This window comes from Lepisma saccharinum, chromosome 25, assembly GCF_977018435.1.
Source record: "Lepisma saccharinum chromosome 25, izLepSacc3.1, whole genome shotgun sequence".
In the NCBI taxonomy this organism is placed as follows: Eukaryota; Metazoa; Arthropoda; class Insecta; order Zygentoma; family Lepismatidae; genus Lepisma; species Lepisma saccharinum.
The window spans coordinates 45,271,780-45,286,059 of record NC_139253.1 but is presented as its reverse complement, the minus strand read 5'-3'; the positions used below and the strand labels follow the sequence as shown (position 1 = coordinate 45,286,059).

Below are 14,280 nucleotides of genomic sequence, written 5' to 3'. Positions count from 1 at the left end.
ATTTCCGGATTCATGGGGAAATGCTAATGCCGTGCTGTTATATATACGTGTATATATATATATATATATATATATATATATATATATATAAACGGATCTTAGAATAAAGGACCGCCTTTACAAATTTCCTCTCCATACATAAATACAGCACAGCATGGCTTTTTTAACCAGGCAGCTCCTGCTTAACCAACTTGAGCATTTTACTATCTGATGTCATTAACTTTATATCTTAGAACTGGATGTAATATATCTTGACTATTCAAACGTTTTTGGCTCTATAAAACAAAATTGCCCGCTATATAAATTATATCACCGATTCAGTATTCACGGAACATTTTTCTCGTCAAACAGTGTCTCCAAGACAGACAACAAAAAGTTGTACTTTCCGGAACCTCTTCTTCTTATCAAGCTGTGTCGTCTGGTGTACCCGAAGGCAGTGTTCTTGGACCTCTTCTTTTGTCCTGTATGTTGATGATCTTCCAGAATATCTTTCGACTCATGTTCGCTGATGATTGCAAAATATATAGTAGAATCTGAAATTTCAGCTACATAGCACTTCTGCAAAATAATTTAGATTCTCTAATAAAGTGGTGTAAATTATGGAACTTAAAACTTCAGCCTCAAAAATGTACTACGATTACCTTCTCCTTAAAGAAAACCACATTAAACACAAAATATTTCATAGGAAATAATTGTGTTCAGAGAGTTGTTGCACAGAAGGATCTGGGTGTCATATTTCAGGAGAAAATATTCTTTTATGACCATCTCCGCAGACACTAAAGGTTCCATGCTTATGCTGGGTCTATTCTATTGTTTTACTGAAATAAATAACCTGTCTGAAGGGTCGATTTCTCCATGTAGGAAGTGAGGAACTTCCTACAGTTCATTTGTACATATTTCCAGTTTCCTACTTTTTAGGAGTTTAATGCATGTTATAAAATTATGAGCACAATATACGTACGTACAATTGCCTAGAGTAGCTACTGTCAAGTGTTGACTGCTCTCGCTCGCTCCAGCACCCCAGCTGAGGAACATCGGCGGCCATCCTACAGACAGATGGGTGAGGAGTGGAAGGGACAGTAAAAGGAAGGGGGTGAAGGTTACGAAGATCGACGAAGGCCGAGGAACCAACAAGAGTTTCCTCAATCAGCGATGTCAACCCCAGCAAAATGGTACTAAACCAAGCACAGTTTGATCTTTGTTGGCACTTATCACCCTGCTTTTGGCATAATGGTAAAATCTAGCATAATCTGCAAACGCCAGTCCCTGGGAGTGGGAAATCGAATTCAGAGGAATATATTTTCAGGAAATAAAAATAAAAGTATGTCCAAATCTTATTTCTACTTCACCAGCAGACATGTTTCAAACGAAAGGGAGTATGCCTACACAGCGACAAGCTTCTTTAGAACCATACCACGATCCATCCTCTATCTTTTCTTCATTCTGCCCGATTTGGTACGTCAGAAGATTTTATGGTAGGAAATCGGTAGAAAGTTGGAAGTAAACAATTTTCCCAAGCATTTTTAATTTCTATGTTGAACCCATGTCGTTTGTTGCAAGATTTTGAACATTTTTTGAGGGGAGAGGGGGGGGAATTTACACTATTACATACCTGTTAAAAATAAGTAACGCAAGTTCAAAACTCTAGAAATGTAGATGCAGGGCCATAGGTCGGGAGAGCACAAACAAAAGCCTGCGTGTGCTTGTGGTTAAAAATGTATACCACCCGCACAAAATCCATAGTGATGTTGCCACGTTGTGTCAACTGTTTTTGCCTAACCTAACCTAACCTAACCAGTTTTATTCGCTACAACCCAGTATTTTAATCGTTTTACGAGCACTAAAGTACTTACAAACAAAGTCATTCATTGTAATCATTAAAGTTTTGTTATAATAAACATGTGTAATACTTCTTGATATTTGACTTTTTATGCAATTAAATGATCCTCTACACAGGCCAGCCATTACACAAAAATAGATGTGGCAACGCAGCATTGGATGTTGTGCGCTAGTGGCACCTTTCATATAACCCGAGCGCACACTTTCACATTTTTTGTGCGCTATTGGACTGCACCCAGATGCAGAGTTACAATTATCCGAAAGAAAAACAAAAAATAATTAATAATAAATCCTAGCACAATTTAGAAGAAGCATTTAGCATAATTTCGAAGTTTAAGGAGCACTTTTCATTATCGCCAATCCACATGACGACAGGGAGGGGAAGAAAATCGAAATTCTTGCAAAATCTGAAATATCGTCAATGTTATTTTCGTCGGTTTTTATAGGTTCACATCTTAATGTTTCATAGTTCAAAGTGAGTAGCAAGGGCCATTCTGAAATGGTTTTCCAACTTTCTAGTAAATAGAACTTTCTATGTTAAGACTGGTGAAACAATTTATGTGGATTACCTCAAGAGTCGCCACTTGGCTCAATTCTATTTGCTGTTTCTATCAATGATGATGTTACCTTATGTTTTAAATCTAGCATATGTTTACTATATGCAGATGATATAAAGAAAATTAAGAGTATTTTAACAAATAATAATGTCGCTCAACTTCAGGCTGATCTCGATAGAATGACATATTGGGGCAAGATTAATGAAATGGAAATTAACTTGAAAAAGTGTAAAGTTTTAAGATCTACTAAGAAAGCGGTGGCTCAGTCGGTAACGCGTCTGACTACCATTCTCAAGGTCCCGGGTTCGATCCCCGGCCGGTTCAAATCCGGGAACATTTCTAACGATGGAAGCGGCCCCGGCGCCCACCCAGCGTCGAATAACATGGGTACCTGGGGGAAACCCTGGGGGGTAAAGGCGGTCAGGGGCGTGATGCTGATCACATCACCCCCACTCACGACCAGATCAAGAAAGTGTGGGGCGTTACCCCCACACCCCCTATACGCCTTCATGGCGTGGTGCTATGCACAGGGGAGCACTTTACTTTTTTCTTCTTTTTTTTTACTAAGAAAGTACATTACATAGTCTCCAACTATTATATTTATCAAAATAAAATCCAAGTGTGCGATAGTCATAAGGACTTAGGAATATTAATAGACTCCTCTCTTATATTTGATGAGCACATTTCAGAAATTTGTAAAAGATCAAACAAGATGCTTTGTTTTCTCATGGAAAGTTTTTTCAAGAAGAACATACCTTAATATACCTGTATAAAACGATAGTTCGTCCTATTCTTGAATATGCTAATGAATTATGGTTTCTGGCAGCCATCAGTCACCTTCAAAAAGTTGAATCAGTTTAAAAACTTTTTTCAGGTTATTATGAACAGTTTTTTTTAAAAAAAAAACTATGACCAACATTACTCTGAATGGTTAACACAGTTGAATATGTTTACCTTAGAATAAAGAAGAAAAATGAAAAGGATAAATTTTGTACAGAAGATCTTTACTTTCCAAATCGTTCAGTGAATATTTTTTTCATAATATATCTTATAAAATTCCCAGATATTCCCATAGGTAGGCCTATAGCTATCTCAATTCTTACATGTCTAAATAAGGCCAGAGGTTTAGTAGCTGATCTTGTTGAAACCTACAACTTGAATTTATGTTGATGTATAAGATTGTAGGATCCACTGTATTATTTTATAATTATGTATTAAATTCTGTAATTTTGTATAACCAATTTTGACATAGTGATGTACCTGGTTGTAAAATCGTGCCCATCACTTAAGTAATTATTATTATTATTATCATTGTGACACTTGGTTAGACCCCCCGAAATGTATTTATAGATATGTACCTGTACGCCACTGAAGTACAGCTTAACCAAGATAAGAATGTTCACAATCAACTTACAAATAAAGTGCACAGTCATTTGTTTATCTCCTCTCTTGTCTGTGAACCCAGCGATTGCATCACCACAGGGACATTCTTATCTTGGTCAATCTGTAGTACATATTTAATTAGTCTCTAGAATCAAGGTGCATTGTGTGCATAATTAGTAACATTAGTGAAATTTCCCTGTTTCAGGTTTCTCCGACCGAACTTGAGATGGTGGTTCGCGAAATGCCAGGAATCCTCGACGTGGCAATTATTGGTGTAAAAGACGAGCGAGCAGGTGAACTCCCCAGGGCTTACATCGTGTTGCAAAAAAACAGCAAGTTGACAGAAACAGACATCAAAGACTTCGTTCAGTCTCGAGTCGCACCGTTCAAGCGTCTCAACGGTGGTGTTAGATTTCTGGAGTCAATCCCCAAGTCGGAATCGGGCAAAGTTCTTCGTCTCGAACTGCAGAAAATGCCTTGAAGAGTTCTTGAAAATAACGAGTGGACTTCGCAGCATTTTGAGTTTCACTTAAATCAACGTGTTTATTATTCTTACGAGACAGAGATTCCATGAATCCATTTGAACATTACGTTACCTTTACCAAAAGTATACTTTTAATAATGATTAGTGTCATAAATGTATTCTAGTTCTTAGAGATAAACACTAGTAACTGTTCTGTCACTGATAGCCAGTCGTTTGATAATCGATATATTTCTCTATTTTCGATTTAGCCTACCTCATTTCCTTAAGTCATATCACATAGTTTACTTCCTGTTAAAACTCTTAAACTGTTGCTAATTTCAAAAGAGTCGAGTCAAGTATTATAAATTTAAGTCCAAAGCACATAATTGAATGTATTTATATTCATTTGTTAAGAATAAAAGTTTGTTCGTTCTTTTTTATTATTTCGTGTATCTACTGTGGTAAAATCCTTAGCAAAGCCACCTTGGTTTTATTTATATCATATTTTATGTATATTATTTATAATAATATTTTATATATTATTATTTATTATTTTATATAATAATAATATATAAAACAAAAAATGAAATAAATTTTGCAACAATAGTCTTTACTTTTTCAATTTTAATCTGTTATAGAGCAAAGTGAATACAATTTCATACAGATATACCAAAAACACAATCGAGCGTGTATACGTAAAAGGCAGGTAGGGGATGAAGTTATGAGGACATAATATAATATTTTGATATATTTACAAATCCTGTATATTCTGCGTATTCAAAGATCAGACATCAGCTACTCAATTCTTATCATAATTGATTTTATTTTCTTAAAATTTGAGAGAACAATCTAAAATGCATAACTTTCACTTGTTTGGGTTTTTGTTTTAAGTTCACAGTGAGGGTAATCGGGACTGGACCTATAGTTTAACGTGTAATCAAAATCACTATGTGCCTCCACCGAATATCAAACCCGGGATCCTTTGATTACAGGGCGACGATGTTACCACTACGCCATAGGGGAGGGGGAGGCCAACTTTAACTTGTGTCAAAACAATTCAATAAATATATTTTCTGTATTTGCAAGCCAGAACAATTCAACTGTCATTTATATTCAGAACTTCCAGGTAATGTAAATGTGCCGCCCCTCTCGGAATTCTTTCTGTGAATTTGTTGTATTGTATTGTGTTACATTTTTAAGTAGAGGAGTGCTTCTCTTTATCTATTGTGGTATTTGAAAACTTTCCAGTAGGGGAAATTTCAGTTACACAGAAATTTACACAGTTACACAGTTCAGAATCACAGCTGACTTGGAAGCATAATATTATTATTAAAAAAAAAGAAAACTTGTACGCTTAGTTCAAATCGCTGCTAAGTGAAGTTTTAAATCATGTAACAAAAATTAAATAAGGGAAAGGAAGTGTCTGGATCATCATATCATAGTTAATTTCCAAGGATGATATTAAATCTTCACTTACCGGCAATTAAGAAACTATACAACGTAGGATGGAAGAAATAATACGAGTATATGTAAACATTTCGTTGTACTAAAAATTATTGTCAAATTATTTACATAACCATAATAACGAATTATAGTGTACTGGGAATAAAGGAACAGACGTGAGAGATAAGTAAAGGGAAAGAAACGAGAGGTGAAGAGAAAAAGATACAAACAATAGAGTCTCACCGGGACCTTTAGGTACATGACCTATGTTTGACACTTAGTCCGGAGACCGAAGTCCCCTTCCTAGGTGTCGGGCCCAGCTAACGGTTTTGATTCCAGGGTACGTGTGACCGGATCGGTTTTTACCCCCGACGAATAGCCGACTCGTGCATAAAGTGACGTTGAATAATAATAATAATAATCAATAATAATAATAATTGATGTTAGCCAGCAGAAATGCTTTGCTGACTTAACGTTGAACTAAAATATAAATACCACCAGTTATGAGGATAAGTATACTATATGTTTAAACACAAATCATAGTCAAATCATATACAACAATAATGTATATTATATAACACACAAAAAATAGACAGATTACACAACCCCTCACTATCATTCAAGCATTCACACACTCTCTCATACCGCAGGGGAATAATTACATTAAGATAAATACATTGGCCCTTTTTTAGACACCATGCAATATTTAGTTTTTCTTATGAATATTAAACTGCGCCCGAAAACGTTAATTTTCTTAGAATTAAAGATACAAAACTTTCATCTGCACGTGCTCATTACATTCTGCCAACGGGCAAGACACGTAAACTTTTTATTCTTGCAATTTATTAAAACATTTAAATAATTGTTGTAGAATTATCACTAATGCGCATTGGAACTTCAATAACATTAGGCTTAGATATCAACTGCAAGGCACACATGTTTACAGACTGAAAAGTGAAGACACTTATGTATGAATATATATTAAAAATAGCACGCAGTTAACTTACTTCCTCACTTAGCAAACTTGAGAGGTGATCTCTGCAAGAGATACACGATTTATGCCGTTTTTAATCAAATATTTTACCGAGTAAAGCATATAAGGTGACATAAATAAAAATTATTACTCAACAGTTCGGCGCAGAGCGTGGAAAAACAACAGTATGCTGTGAATCGATCTTCCTAATTAGCAATTGTTTTGAAATTTAGATTATGTTGGCAAGAAATAATTATAATCAATACCTTCGCGACTTTTAATTTTAAATACAGGTATCTTTTCGTCCGACGGCCGATCTTTGGAGGCTTGGCTAGATGATCACTCACACATATAGAAAATTAACAGTAGTATACTATACCATCTCGGCGTTCTAGACGTTTCAGCGACGTTTACCGTAGTCCTCTAAACGGCGGCGTGACGTTAACCCGCGGTCCTCTTTGCGACACTAACACTTCCCCACGCTACTTCTTTGTAGCGGCACTTCGCAATCTTCTTGGACACACCTTCCTTCACGCTTCAACATCACGGCGATCATCTTGTCGGCCTCGTAATGGAGCGATTAATTGCTTCGCATCGTCTCTCTCTCTCTTTCTGGGGGGACGGCGAAAAAACGGGCGAAGTTTCCTTACCGGGGGTACTCGTGGATTCTCGCTGCTAATCTCACGCGGGACGTCGGCGTCGTCTCAAGACGCAGTAGGTGTCGCTTCATTATCTCAATCTTCTCTTCTAGACGGTAGATCTAAGTGTGGGCTGGTGTCGCTTCATCTTCCAATTTCTCTCTCTCTCTCTCTTTCTCTCTCCGTAGAATTCTCGTCGGGCGTCGGCGTCTCGACTGGCGGCTTTCGGCGGTATCATTTCATGGCTTCTAATCGGGCTGTGGGCGTCATTTGGCGGCGTTTTAGTGGTGTGGCGTCGCGACGCTGAGCGATGATCTGCTGCGTTGTCGGCTTCATGCAGGCTAGGAAGACCCGTAGCCCTCCTTCTCTTGATTTTAGCCCGCCATAGTTGTATTAATGTTCCTCGTCACAAAACGAATAACGCGAATCCAGTGCACAGGTCACTAATTAACACTGCGTATTCGTACAACTAGTCACTGTCACTCACTCACGCAGGATAAAATACACGGCGCGGTAGAAAAAGACAAAGTCCCGAATCTTTACTCCGACTGTCGCGGAGGTGTTGTCGGTTCGAAAACTGGCGGTAGACTGTACTTGTTTGTTCGTTCTGCCACTATATAAAGACAGCTTGAAACTTCGAATACAACGGACTGACTTTTAGGCGCGGGAATCTGAAGTTACGACGTTGGTGGTCAAGCGTCCATTTTTTGCCTGGTCCAGCTTCTTGGGGCACACGTGTTGCGTTAAAATGGGGTGAAAAGAATAGTTCTACCCTCATCCGGTACGTAACATGTTCCTCCAGTAATTGGCCTCCCAAGTTGACTGTCCGTCGCCAAATGCACAAAAGTCGCTCAAAAACAGTGAAGGATTTATCACAGCACATTGTTGGTTCCGAGCTCCTACGACCGAAAGTGGGAAAAGTCGACAAAAGCAGAAAAACACAAAAGGTTCCGAAACGTGGTGTTTTTCTACCGAAGCTTCAAGCGGATACGAAGTTACAGAAAAATATAAAATAATGAAATCCTAGGATAAAAAAAAGTAGGTGACAAAAACTGATTGTCATAAGAGGAATGAACACAAAGGGACATATACAAAGGAAGAAATAAAGACAAAGAAACAAAACAACGAAATGAAGAGAAACAGAAAGAAACGGTAAATAATTGAAGAGGAAGCAACAGAACTGAGAGAAAGAAACAGTCACAGAAGAAAAAGAAAATGAAGAGAGTGAGACAGAAGCGAGGGAGATCCAAAGAGTTGGTGTTTTAAGTCCACTTTATGCACAGTAAGGCTAATCGGGACTGGACCTACAGTTTAAAGTGGGATCCGAACCACTTGTACATCCACCGGGTATCGAACCCGGGACCCCTTGATTACAAGGCAATGATGCTACCACTGCGCCATGGGGGAGGCCCTGAGATCCAAAGAGAAAGAGACAAAATCAAATGAGAAATATAGAGAAAGAAGAAGTGAGAGAGCTAAAGAGAAAAAGCCAAAAACAAGAGAGAAATTAAGAGAATGAAACAGAAATCAAAGAAATAATGAAAAAGAGTCAGAGAGTGCTATAAAGAGAGACAGAAGAGCAAGGGAATGAGACAAAACAAAAGAAAGAAGAGATAGAAATGAGAAAAAATATGTAGATAGGAAAGTAAAGATGCAAAACGAGAGAGAGAGAGAGAGAAGTAAAGAGATAGTAACATAAAATGAGAGAGGGAGATAGAGATAACGATGTAGAATGTGGACGGCTAGAGAGAGAGAGAGAGAGAGAGAGAGAGAGACGGAAAGCAAATGCGCTCTAGAGAGTAAATTCAAAGTCGGCATACTAATGCTTACCTCAGAAAGTACGAGTATATAATGAATTGGCCTTCAATTTTGAGAATAAATTTCATCGCTTTAACTTAGCATTTTAAAAATAATAAATTTGACACGCACGCCCTGATAAAAATTCTGATTTTTCTTTACAAACTCGGGCGTATACGTGTACCCATTCTGAAGAATTTCCGCCCTCCACTCCCAAATATAAGACGTACAGCAACCAAAGTTAACAATTATACTGTTGTTATTTCGATATATTTGGATTAGGTTATTATTATACGTCGCTATACTTTTGGCTAATCGTGACAATGAGGATGAGTGATGATATGAGGAAATTGAACACTCACAAAGAATGCCCGCCCATTCCCAGCCCAGGATTCGAAACCGAGACATCTAGCATCCTAGTGCTAACCACCCCGTCACGGAAGTCGTCAGCATATTGATCAAAATTCGAATCCGCAATCTCTGTGATGAAACTGTCACTACACGTGGAGTTACGGGAGGCAAATCATAAAATACATATTACTGAAATATGGGCCATCTCCCAGTACCTCACATCTGACGTCCGTGCGAAAGCTAATGCGCAATAAATGAAATATTTAGGTTACATGTTTTCATCTGGGTCGTTTGTTTCTCGTGCATGTGCACTTTTGCTGCCCGTAACCATGGTTACGTAATTATCACAAAATGAACCGTCATCATTCAGTCAGCACGTCTGTAATGATAACATTCAACAAATGAGTTATACGTGGAAACGTTTATTGAAAATGGATGAAGTCCAAAGGAAACAATTTGGAGTTAAGTTTACGGCATCATTTAACAATTTTGTATGTATATAAATAGGAGTACCGAAGGGAGATTATGAGACTCAGCTTGTGACTATAATTTTAAGAAGAAAATAAAAGTAAAGGTAAAGTTCCCCGTGCCAGGAAGGCACATTTAGAAAAAAATAGAGCAATATAATTATTTCACTTTATTTTCTTTTTCATAATTGTACAATAAAATATATTTTCGGTTGTTCCCCCCGTTTAGAAACTCCTGGTCTGACATCTAAAGAAAAGAAGGCATACCCCCGCCCCAACACACACACTCCTAATATTTTTCTATTATACTATGATAACCACTGGCGTATGCAACAGCCCCTCCCGAAATTTTGAGATAATCAGAATTTACAAATAAAAGCAGTAAGGGACTCGGCAAAGATATAAATTCAAACCCCCTTTAAAATGATCCCCGATTAGCATTTTTGTTTGTGAACAACTTATAAAACATAGATTATTGAGTTATTGAGTTTTAAGCTCACTTTGTGAACAGAAATGCTAATCGGGACTGGACCTACAGTTTAAAGTGGGATCCGAACAACTGTGTGCCTCCACCAGGTATCGAACCCAGGATCCCTTGATTACAAGTCCACGACGTTACCACTACGCACAAAGGTAATGTATCCTCCTAGAAAGCCGCTATGTAATAGTCACCTTTACATTCCCAGACCCTCCGAAAAGAAATCTTGCGTACGCTACTGATGATAATAGGAGCATGATAAGACACTGAAGTGGGTCAAAGCACGAGTCTTCTCGTAATGGTCAATACTAAATATAACAGAGATTGTAATCTATTTGTTTTTTACCCTTCTCATTCATTTGGAATTGGCAATTCACGAAGGAGGCAAATATGACAGTGGCGTATGCTGAGTCTAAGAACTGGGCTATCTCACTATGAAGGGAGAAGACTAGACTCATTCTTAACGTCTTCAAGGAAGCCACGTTGCCATCCCAACGGTAGTCGGGTTGCAAACTTATAAAAATTCGGGTTGCCAACTTATAAGAATTCAGGTTGCCAACTTATAAAAATTCAGGTTGCCAACTTATAAAAATTCGGGTTGCCAACTTATAAAAATTCGGGTTGCCAACGTATAAAAATTCAGGTTGCCAACTTATAAAAATTCGGGTTGCCAACTTATAAAAATTCGGGTTGCCAACTTATAAAAATTCAGGTTACCAACTTATAAACATTCGGGTTGCCAACTTATAAAAATTCGGGTTGCCAACTTATAAGAATTCAGGTTGCCAACTCCTAAGAATTCAGGTTGCCAACTCTTAAGAATTCAGGTTGCCAACTCCCAAGAATTCAGGTTGCCAACTTCAGAAACGCCATTATCTTCTTTTTCAAATCAGCTTAAATCACACAGTTTCTAAGAGATTTCTCTTCAGTAGTTTACTTTCTAGCCTGGAATATAAACTCCTGAAATATGACCAAGTTGTCATTTCCCTAATCGACTGTTGTACTTTGAGCGAGTCACCGTAGTCTAATGGTTAACAGATTGGACAAACTACGGTCGTTTACCTTTTATTATCTTTTATCACGAAAGCAGACTGTCTGCTACGTGGATGACCCGGGTTCGATTCCCGGAGTGAGTGATTTTTAAGTGGGATTTTTTCAGTAATGTCCATGCTTGAACCGGCTCTGGGGGTTCATCCAGCCTCAAATAATAGATACCTCGGGACAACTCTAACGTGGAGCTGATCATATCATCTCTACAATATAGCCCAGTCAACTAAGGTTTCATGTTCGATATAATTGCCGGTCCCCGTGGCGAAGTGGTTAGCACATAGCGCTACGATTCCAGGGGTCCCGGGTTCGAATCCCGGCCTTGGCATGAATGTTTGTAAGTGTCCATTCATCATTTTCATCATATCATCCCTCATCCCCATCTTCGCAAATTAGCCAAAAGTGGCAGAAAAAGCGAAGTAAAATATATCCAATCAATCAATCGGGTATAATTCTTTAATAGCTGAAATTGGGCTAGCCGGGAATGCAAAATCCCCCTCCCCTTGTTGATTCACCCTATCAACCCCTCCCCAAATAATTAGTACTTTTTAGTACTATCCTCCATTTGGAGATACACAGGGTTAGGCACGAAAAACCAGCCCGCCTCATCTTGTCAGACATTCTCACTCATTTGATCTCGAACTATTATTTCTTCTACATTCGGCCTTTTCCCTCCTCTCCTCACCTGGCCACGTCACCCCTCCCGCCGTATATGCGCATTCATTTAGGAGAAAGTTTTGATTTTGAATTTGAATTAGGCTATTTTGCACCCGTCACGCTATACGGGGTCCAGCCCCTTACCATAACAAATAACATTGTCGTATAACCAAAATCTTAAAATATTCTGACTTAGGTTAAAAGCTGAGGCTGTAAAGGGCCACTCAGCACATATAACACACATAAGGACAACACACAGAATTATATTGCCCATAGGGTCTGTCGCCAGAGCCTCATTAGTCTGCAAAAATCCGTCCAGGGTGTACTACGTGGAAGTGAGGTTGACAATTGGGTGTACTACGTAGAAGGTAGGAGAAAGTTTTGTTAAAGACCAAGTATTAGGTGATTAAATGGGTCGGATTTTCATGCCAAATCCTGTATTTTATGGAGTATCTTTCATTAAAATACATTAAGACTTACATCGTTTTAAATTTTATAAATTTCCTTTCAATTTATTCCAAAGTTCCATGGTAAAAATTTGAAAAGACACTAGAAAAATTACATTTTTTCAGATTGTTTCTTAAAATACTGCAAGACCATTACCCTTGGCGAAAAATCAAACAGAATGATGTTGTAGCCCATCTAATGAGGATCAACACATAAAAAATTTTATCTGCTTAAGACCATTAGTTAAGGAGATATAGTTCAGAAACTAAGAGTGTGTGAATCTGAGGTTTGGAGGGAAGCGCTGGTGAGGAGGGACGGGAACTTTTTAGGATTTTGCACTCCTATAATTTTGCCGTCGCAGGAACCGATGTGCAATCACTGCGCAGAACGGTTATTTTGACAAAATCCTGTTTCCCTGCTGGCTGCTTCAGGGAGGGGGGATTTTAATGTTGCCGCTTCTTGCCCAAGCACTAGGCCTAATTGGTTGTTTGGCCGCGAGTTCCTTCGTAGGTAAACGCGGCAATAGAGGGTCACTGCCATGAAGGCGGTCTCCGCGTTGGATCCTAGGCCGTCCAGGCTATAGCAGTGCAATAACAACTGGCCAAATATTAAGCTTTTATGAAATTATTCCCGACATTAAACTTTCTTTCCCTTTATTTACTGGGCTAACAGGGCTGAAATTGAGAATATGTGGGGCTGTACCTCTACATCCCCCTCAGTGCCTTGCGTAGCTTTGACTTTAGTTTCTCTTTTATTACATCAGTTCATCGTCCATTCTTTGTTGTAGTCAGTAGTGCCATAGTGAGAATGTGGCAAAAAGTGGGTTGGATATGCTACCCAACGTCCCCCCATCCCAACCACTGGTTGTAGTTAAATTGTTTCGTTCAACCTCGGTTTAGAATAACATTCAGTACCTACTATACAAAAAAACCGTTTCAAGCATGAGTTTCGTACATTGTACTCACAACCCTTTCAAAAGAAAAATAGAAATTCATTGCTTTCATGTATCTTTACACTTTTAATGTGTCAGTATGATGTAGCTTGATTCTATCATTCTTGGTTCAAATTATGAACTCCGCATGCTATCTGATGCAGAGCTTGTTAAGGATGTAACATTGAACCCTAAAGTTAGATAATAAATTATGTCAAAGATAACAGTAAGCCAGAGTTGCTGTGTAACGAGGTATGACATTATCTTTTTTTGCTCTTTAACCTGCTGTCATCGCGCGACTGAACGAAATCATGGATTCATGATTATGTTACCTGCATATGTTTCCGCCCCTTTTCTCAGATAAAGAATGATCATTTAGAATGATTCGTGTATATATAAAAAGAACACGTTTCGGTTAATGGTCGTAACTACGAAGAGAAGATCAAAGTTCTGGTAAACTGAAGGTCAGATAACTGCACGTTAATGCAAAAGTGTGTTTGTGTTTCCAGCAGTTGCGTGGTGAAGTCAGTAGTGATTCAGCATGCTAGCGCGTACAACCGTTCTGTTGAGCAGCTTCCGAGCTAACAAGGCTTTGAACTTCGAGAAAATTTTGTGCTTTTTGGCTAACGATGGACAGTTCTGCAAGTGCGGAGGGTTGAGGTTTTCTTCAGCAGCAGTGTTGCAACAATCCAGTCGCAATCCTATCCTAAAATCACCATTATCTGATGTCGATATTCCGAAAATGACAGTCAGTGAATACGTGTGGAAAGATCTTCATAAGTGGGCAAACAAGACAGCTGTGGTAAGAA

At 38.4% G+C, this 14,280-nt stretch overlaps 2 protein-coding genes across 2 annotated transcripts in view; both read left to right on the top strand.

The window, feature by feature from the left end:
* LOC145978760 (uncharacterized) overlaps positions 1 to 4,682 on the top strand; it is an 86,452-nt gene extending 81,770 nt beyond the window's left edge. Inside the window, exon 8 of the mRNA XM_083111573.1 lies at positions 3,985 to 4,682. Coding sequence (XP_082967699.1) covers positions 3,985 to 4,260 — 276 coding nt within the window. The 3' untranslated portion in view covers positions 4,261 to 4,682. The remainder of the gene's footprint in view (positions 1 to 3,984) is intronic.
* Positions 4,683 to 13,962: 9,280 nt separating this feature from the next.
* LOC145979039 (uncharacterized) overlaps positions 13,963 to 14,280 on the top strand; it is a 51,742-nt gene continuing 51,424 nt past the window's right edge. The window contains exon 1 of the mRNA XM_083112116.1: positions 13,963 to 14,273. Coding sequence (XP_082968242.1) covers positions 14,013 to 14,273 — 261 coding nt within the window. The 5' untranslated portion in view covers positions 13,963 to 14,012. The remainder of the gene's footprint in view (positions 14,274 to 14,280) is intronic.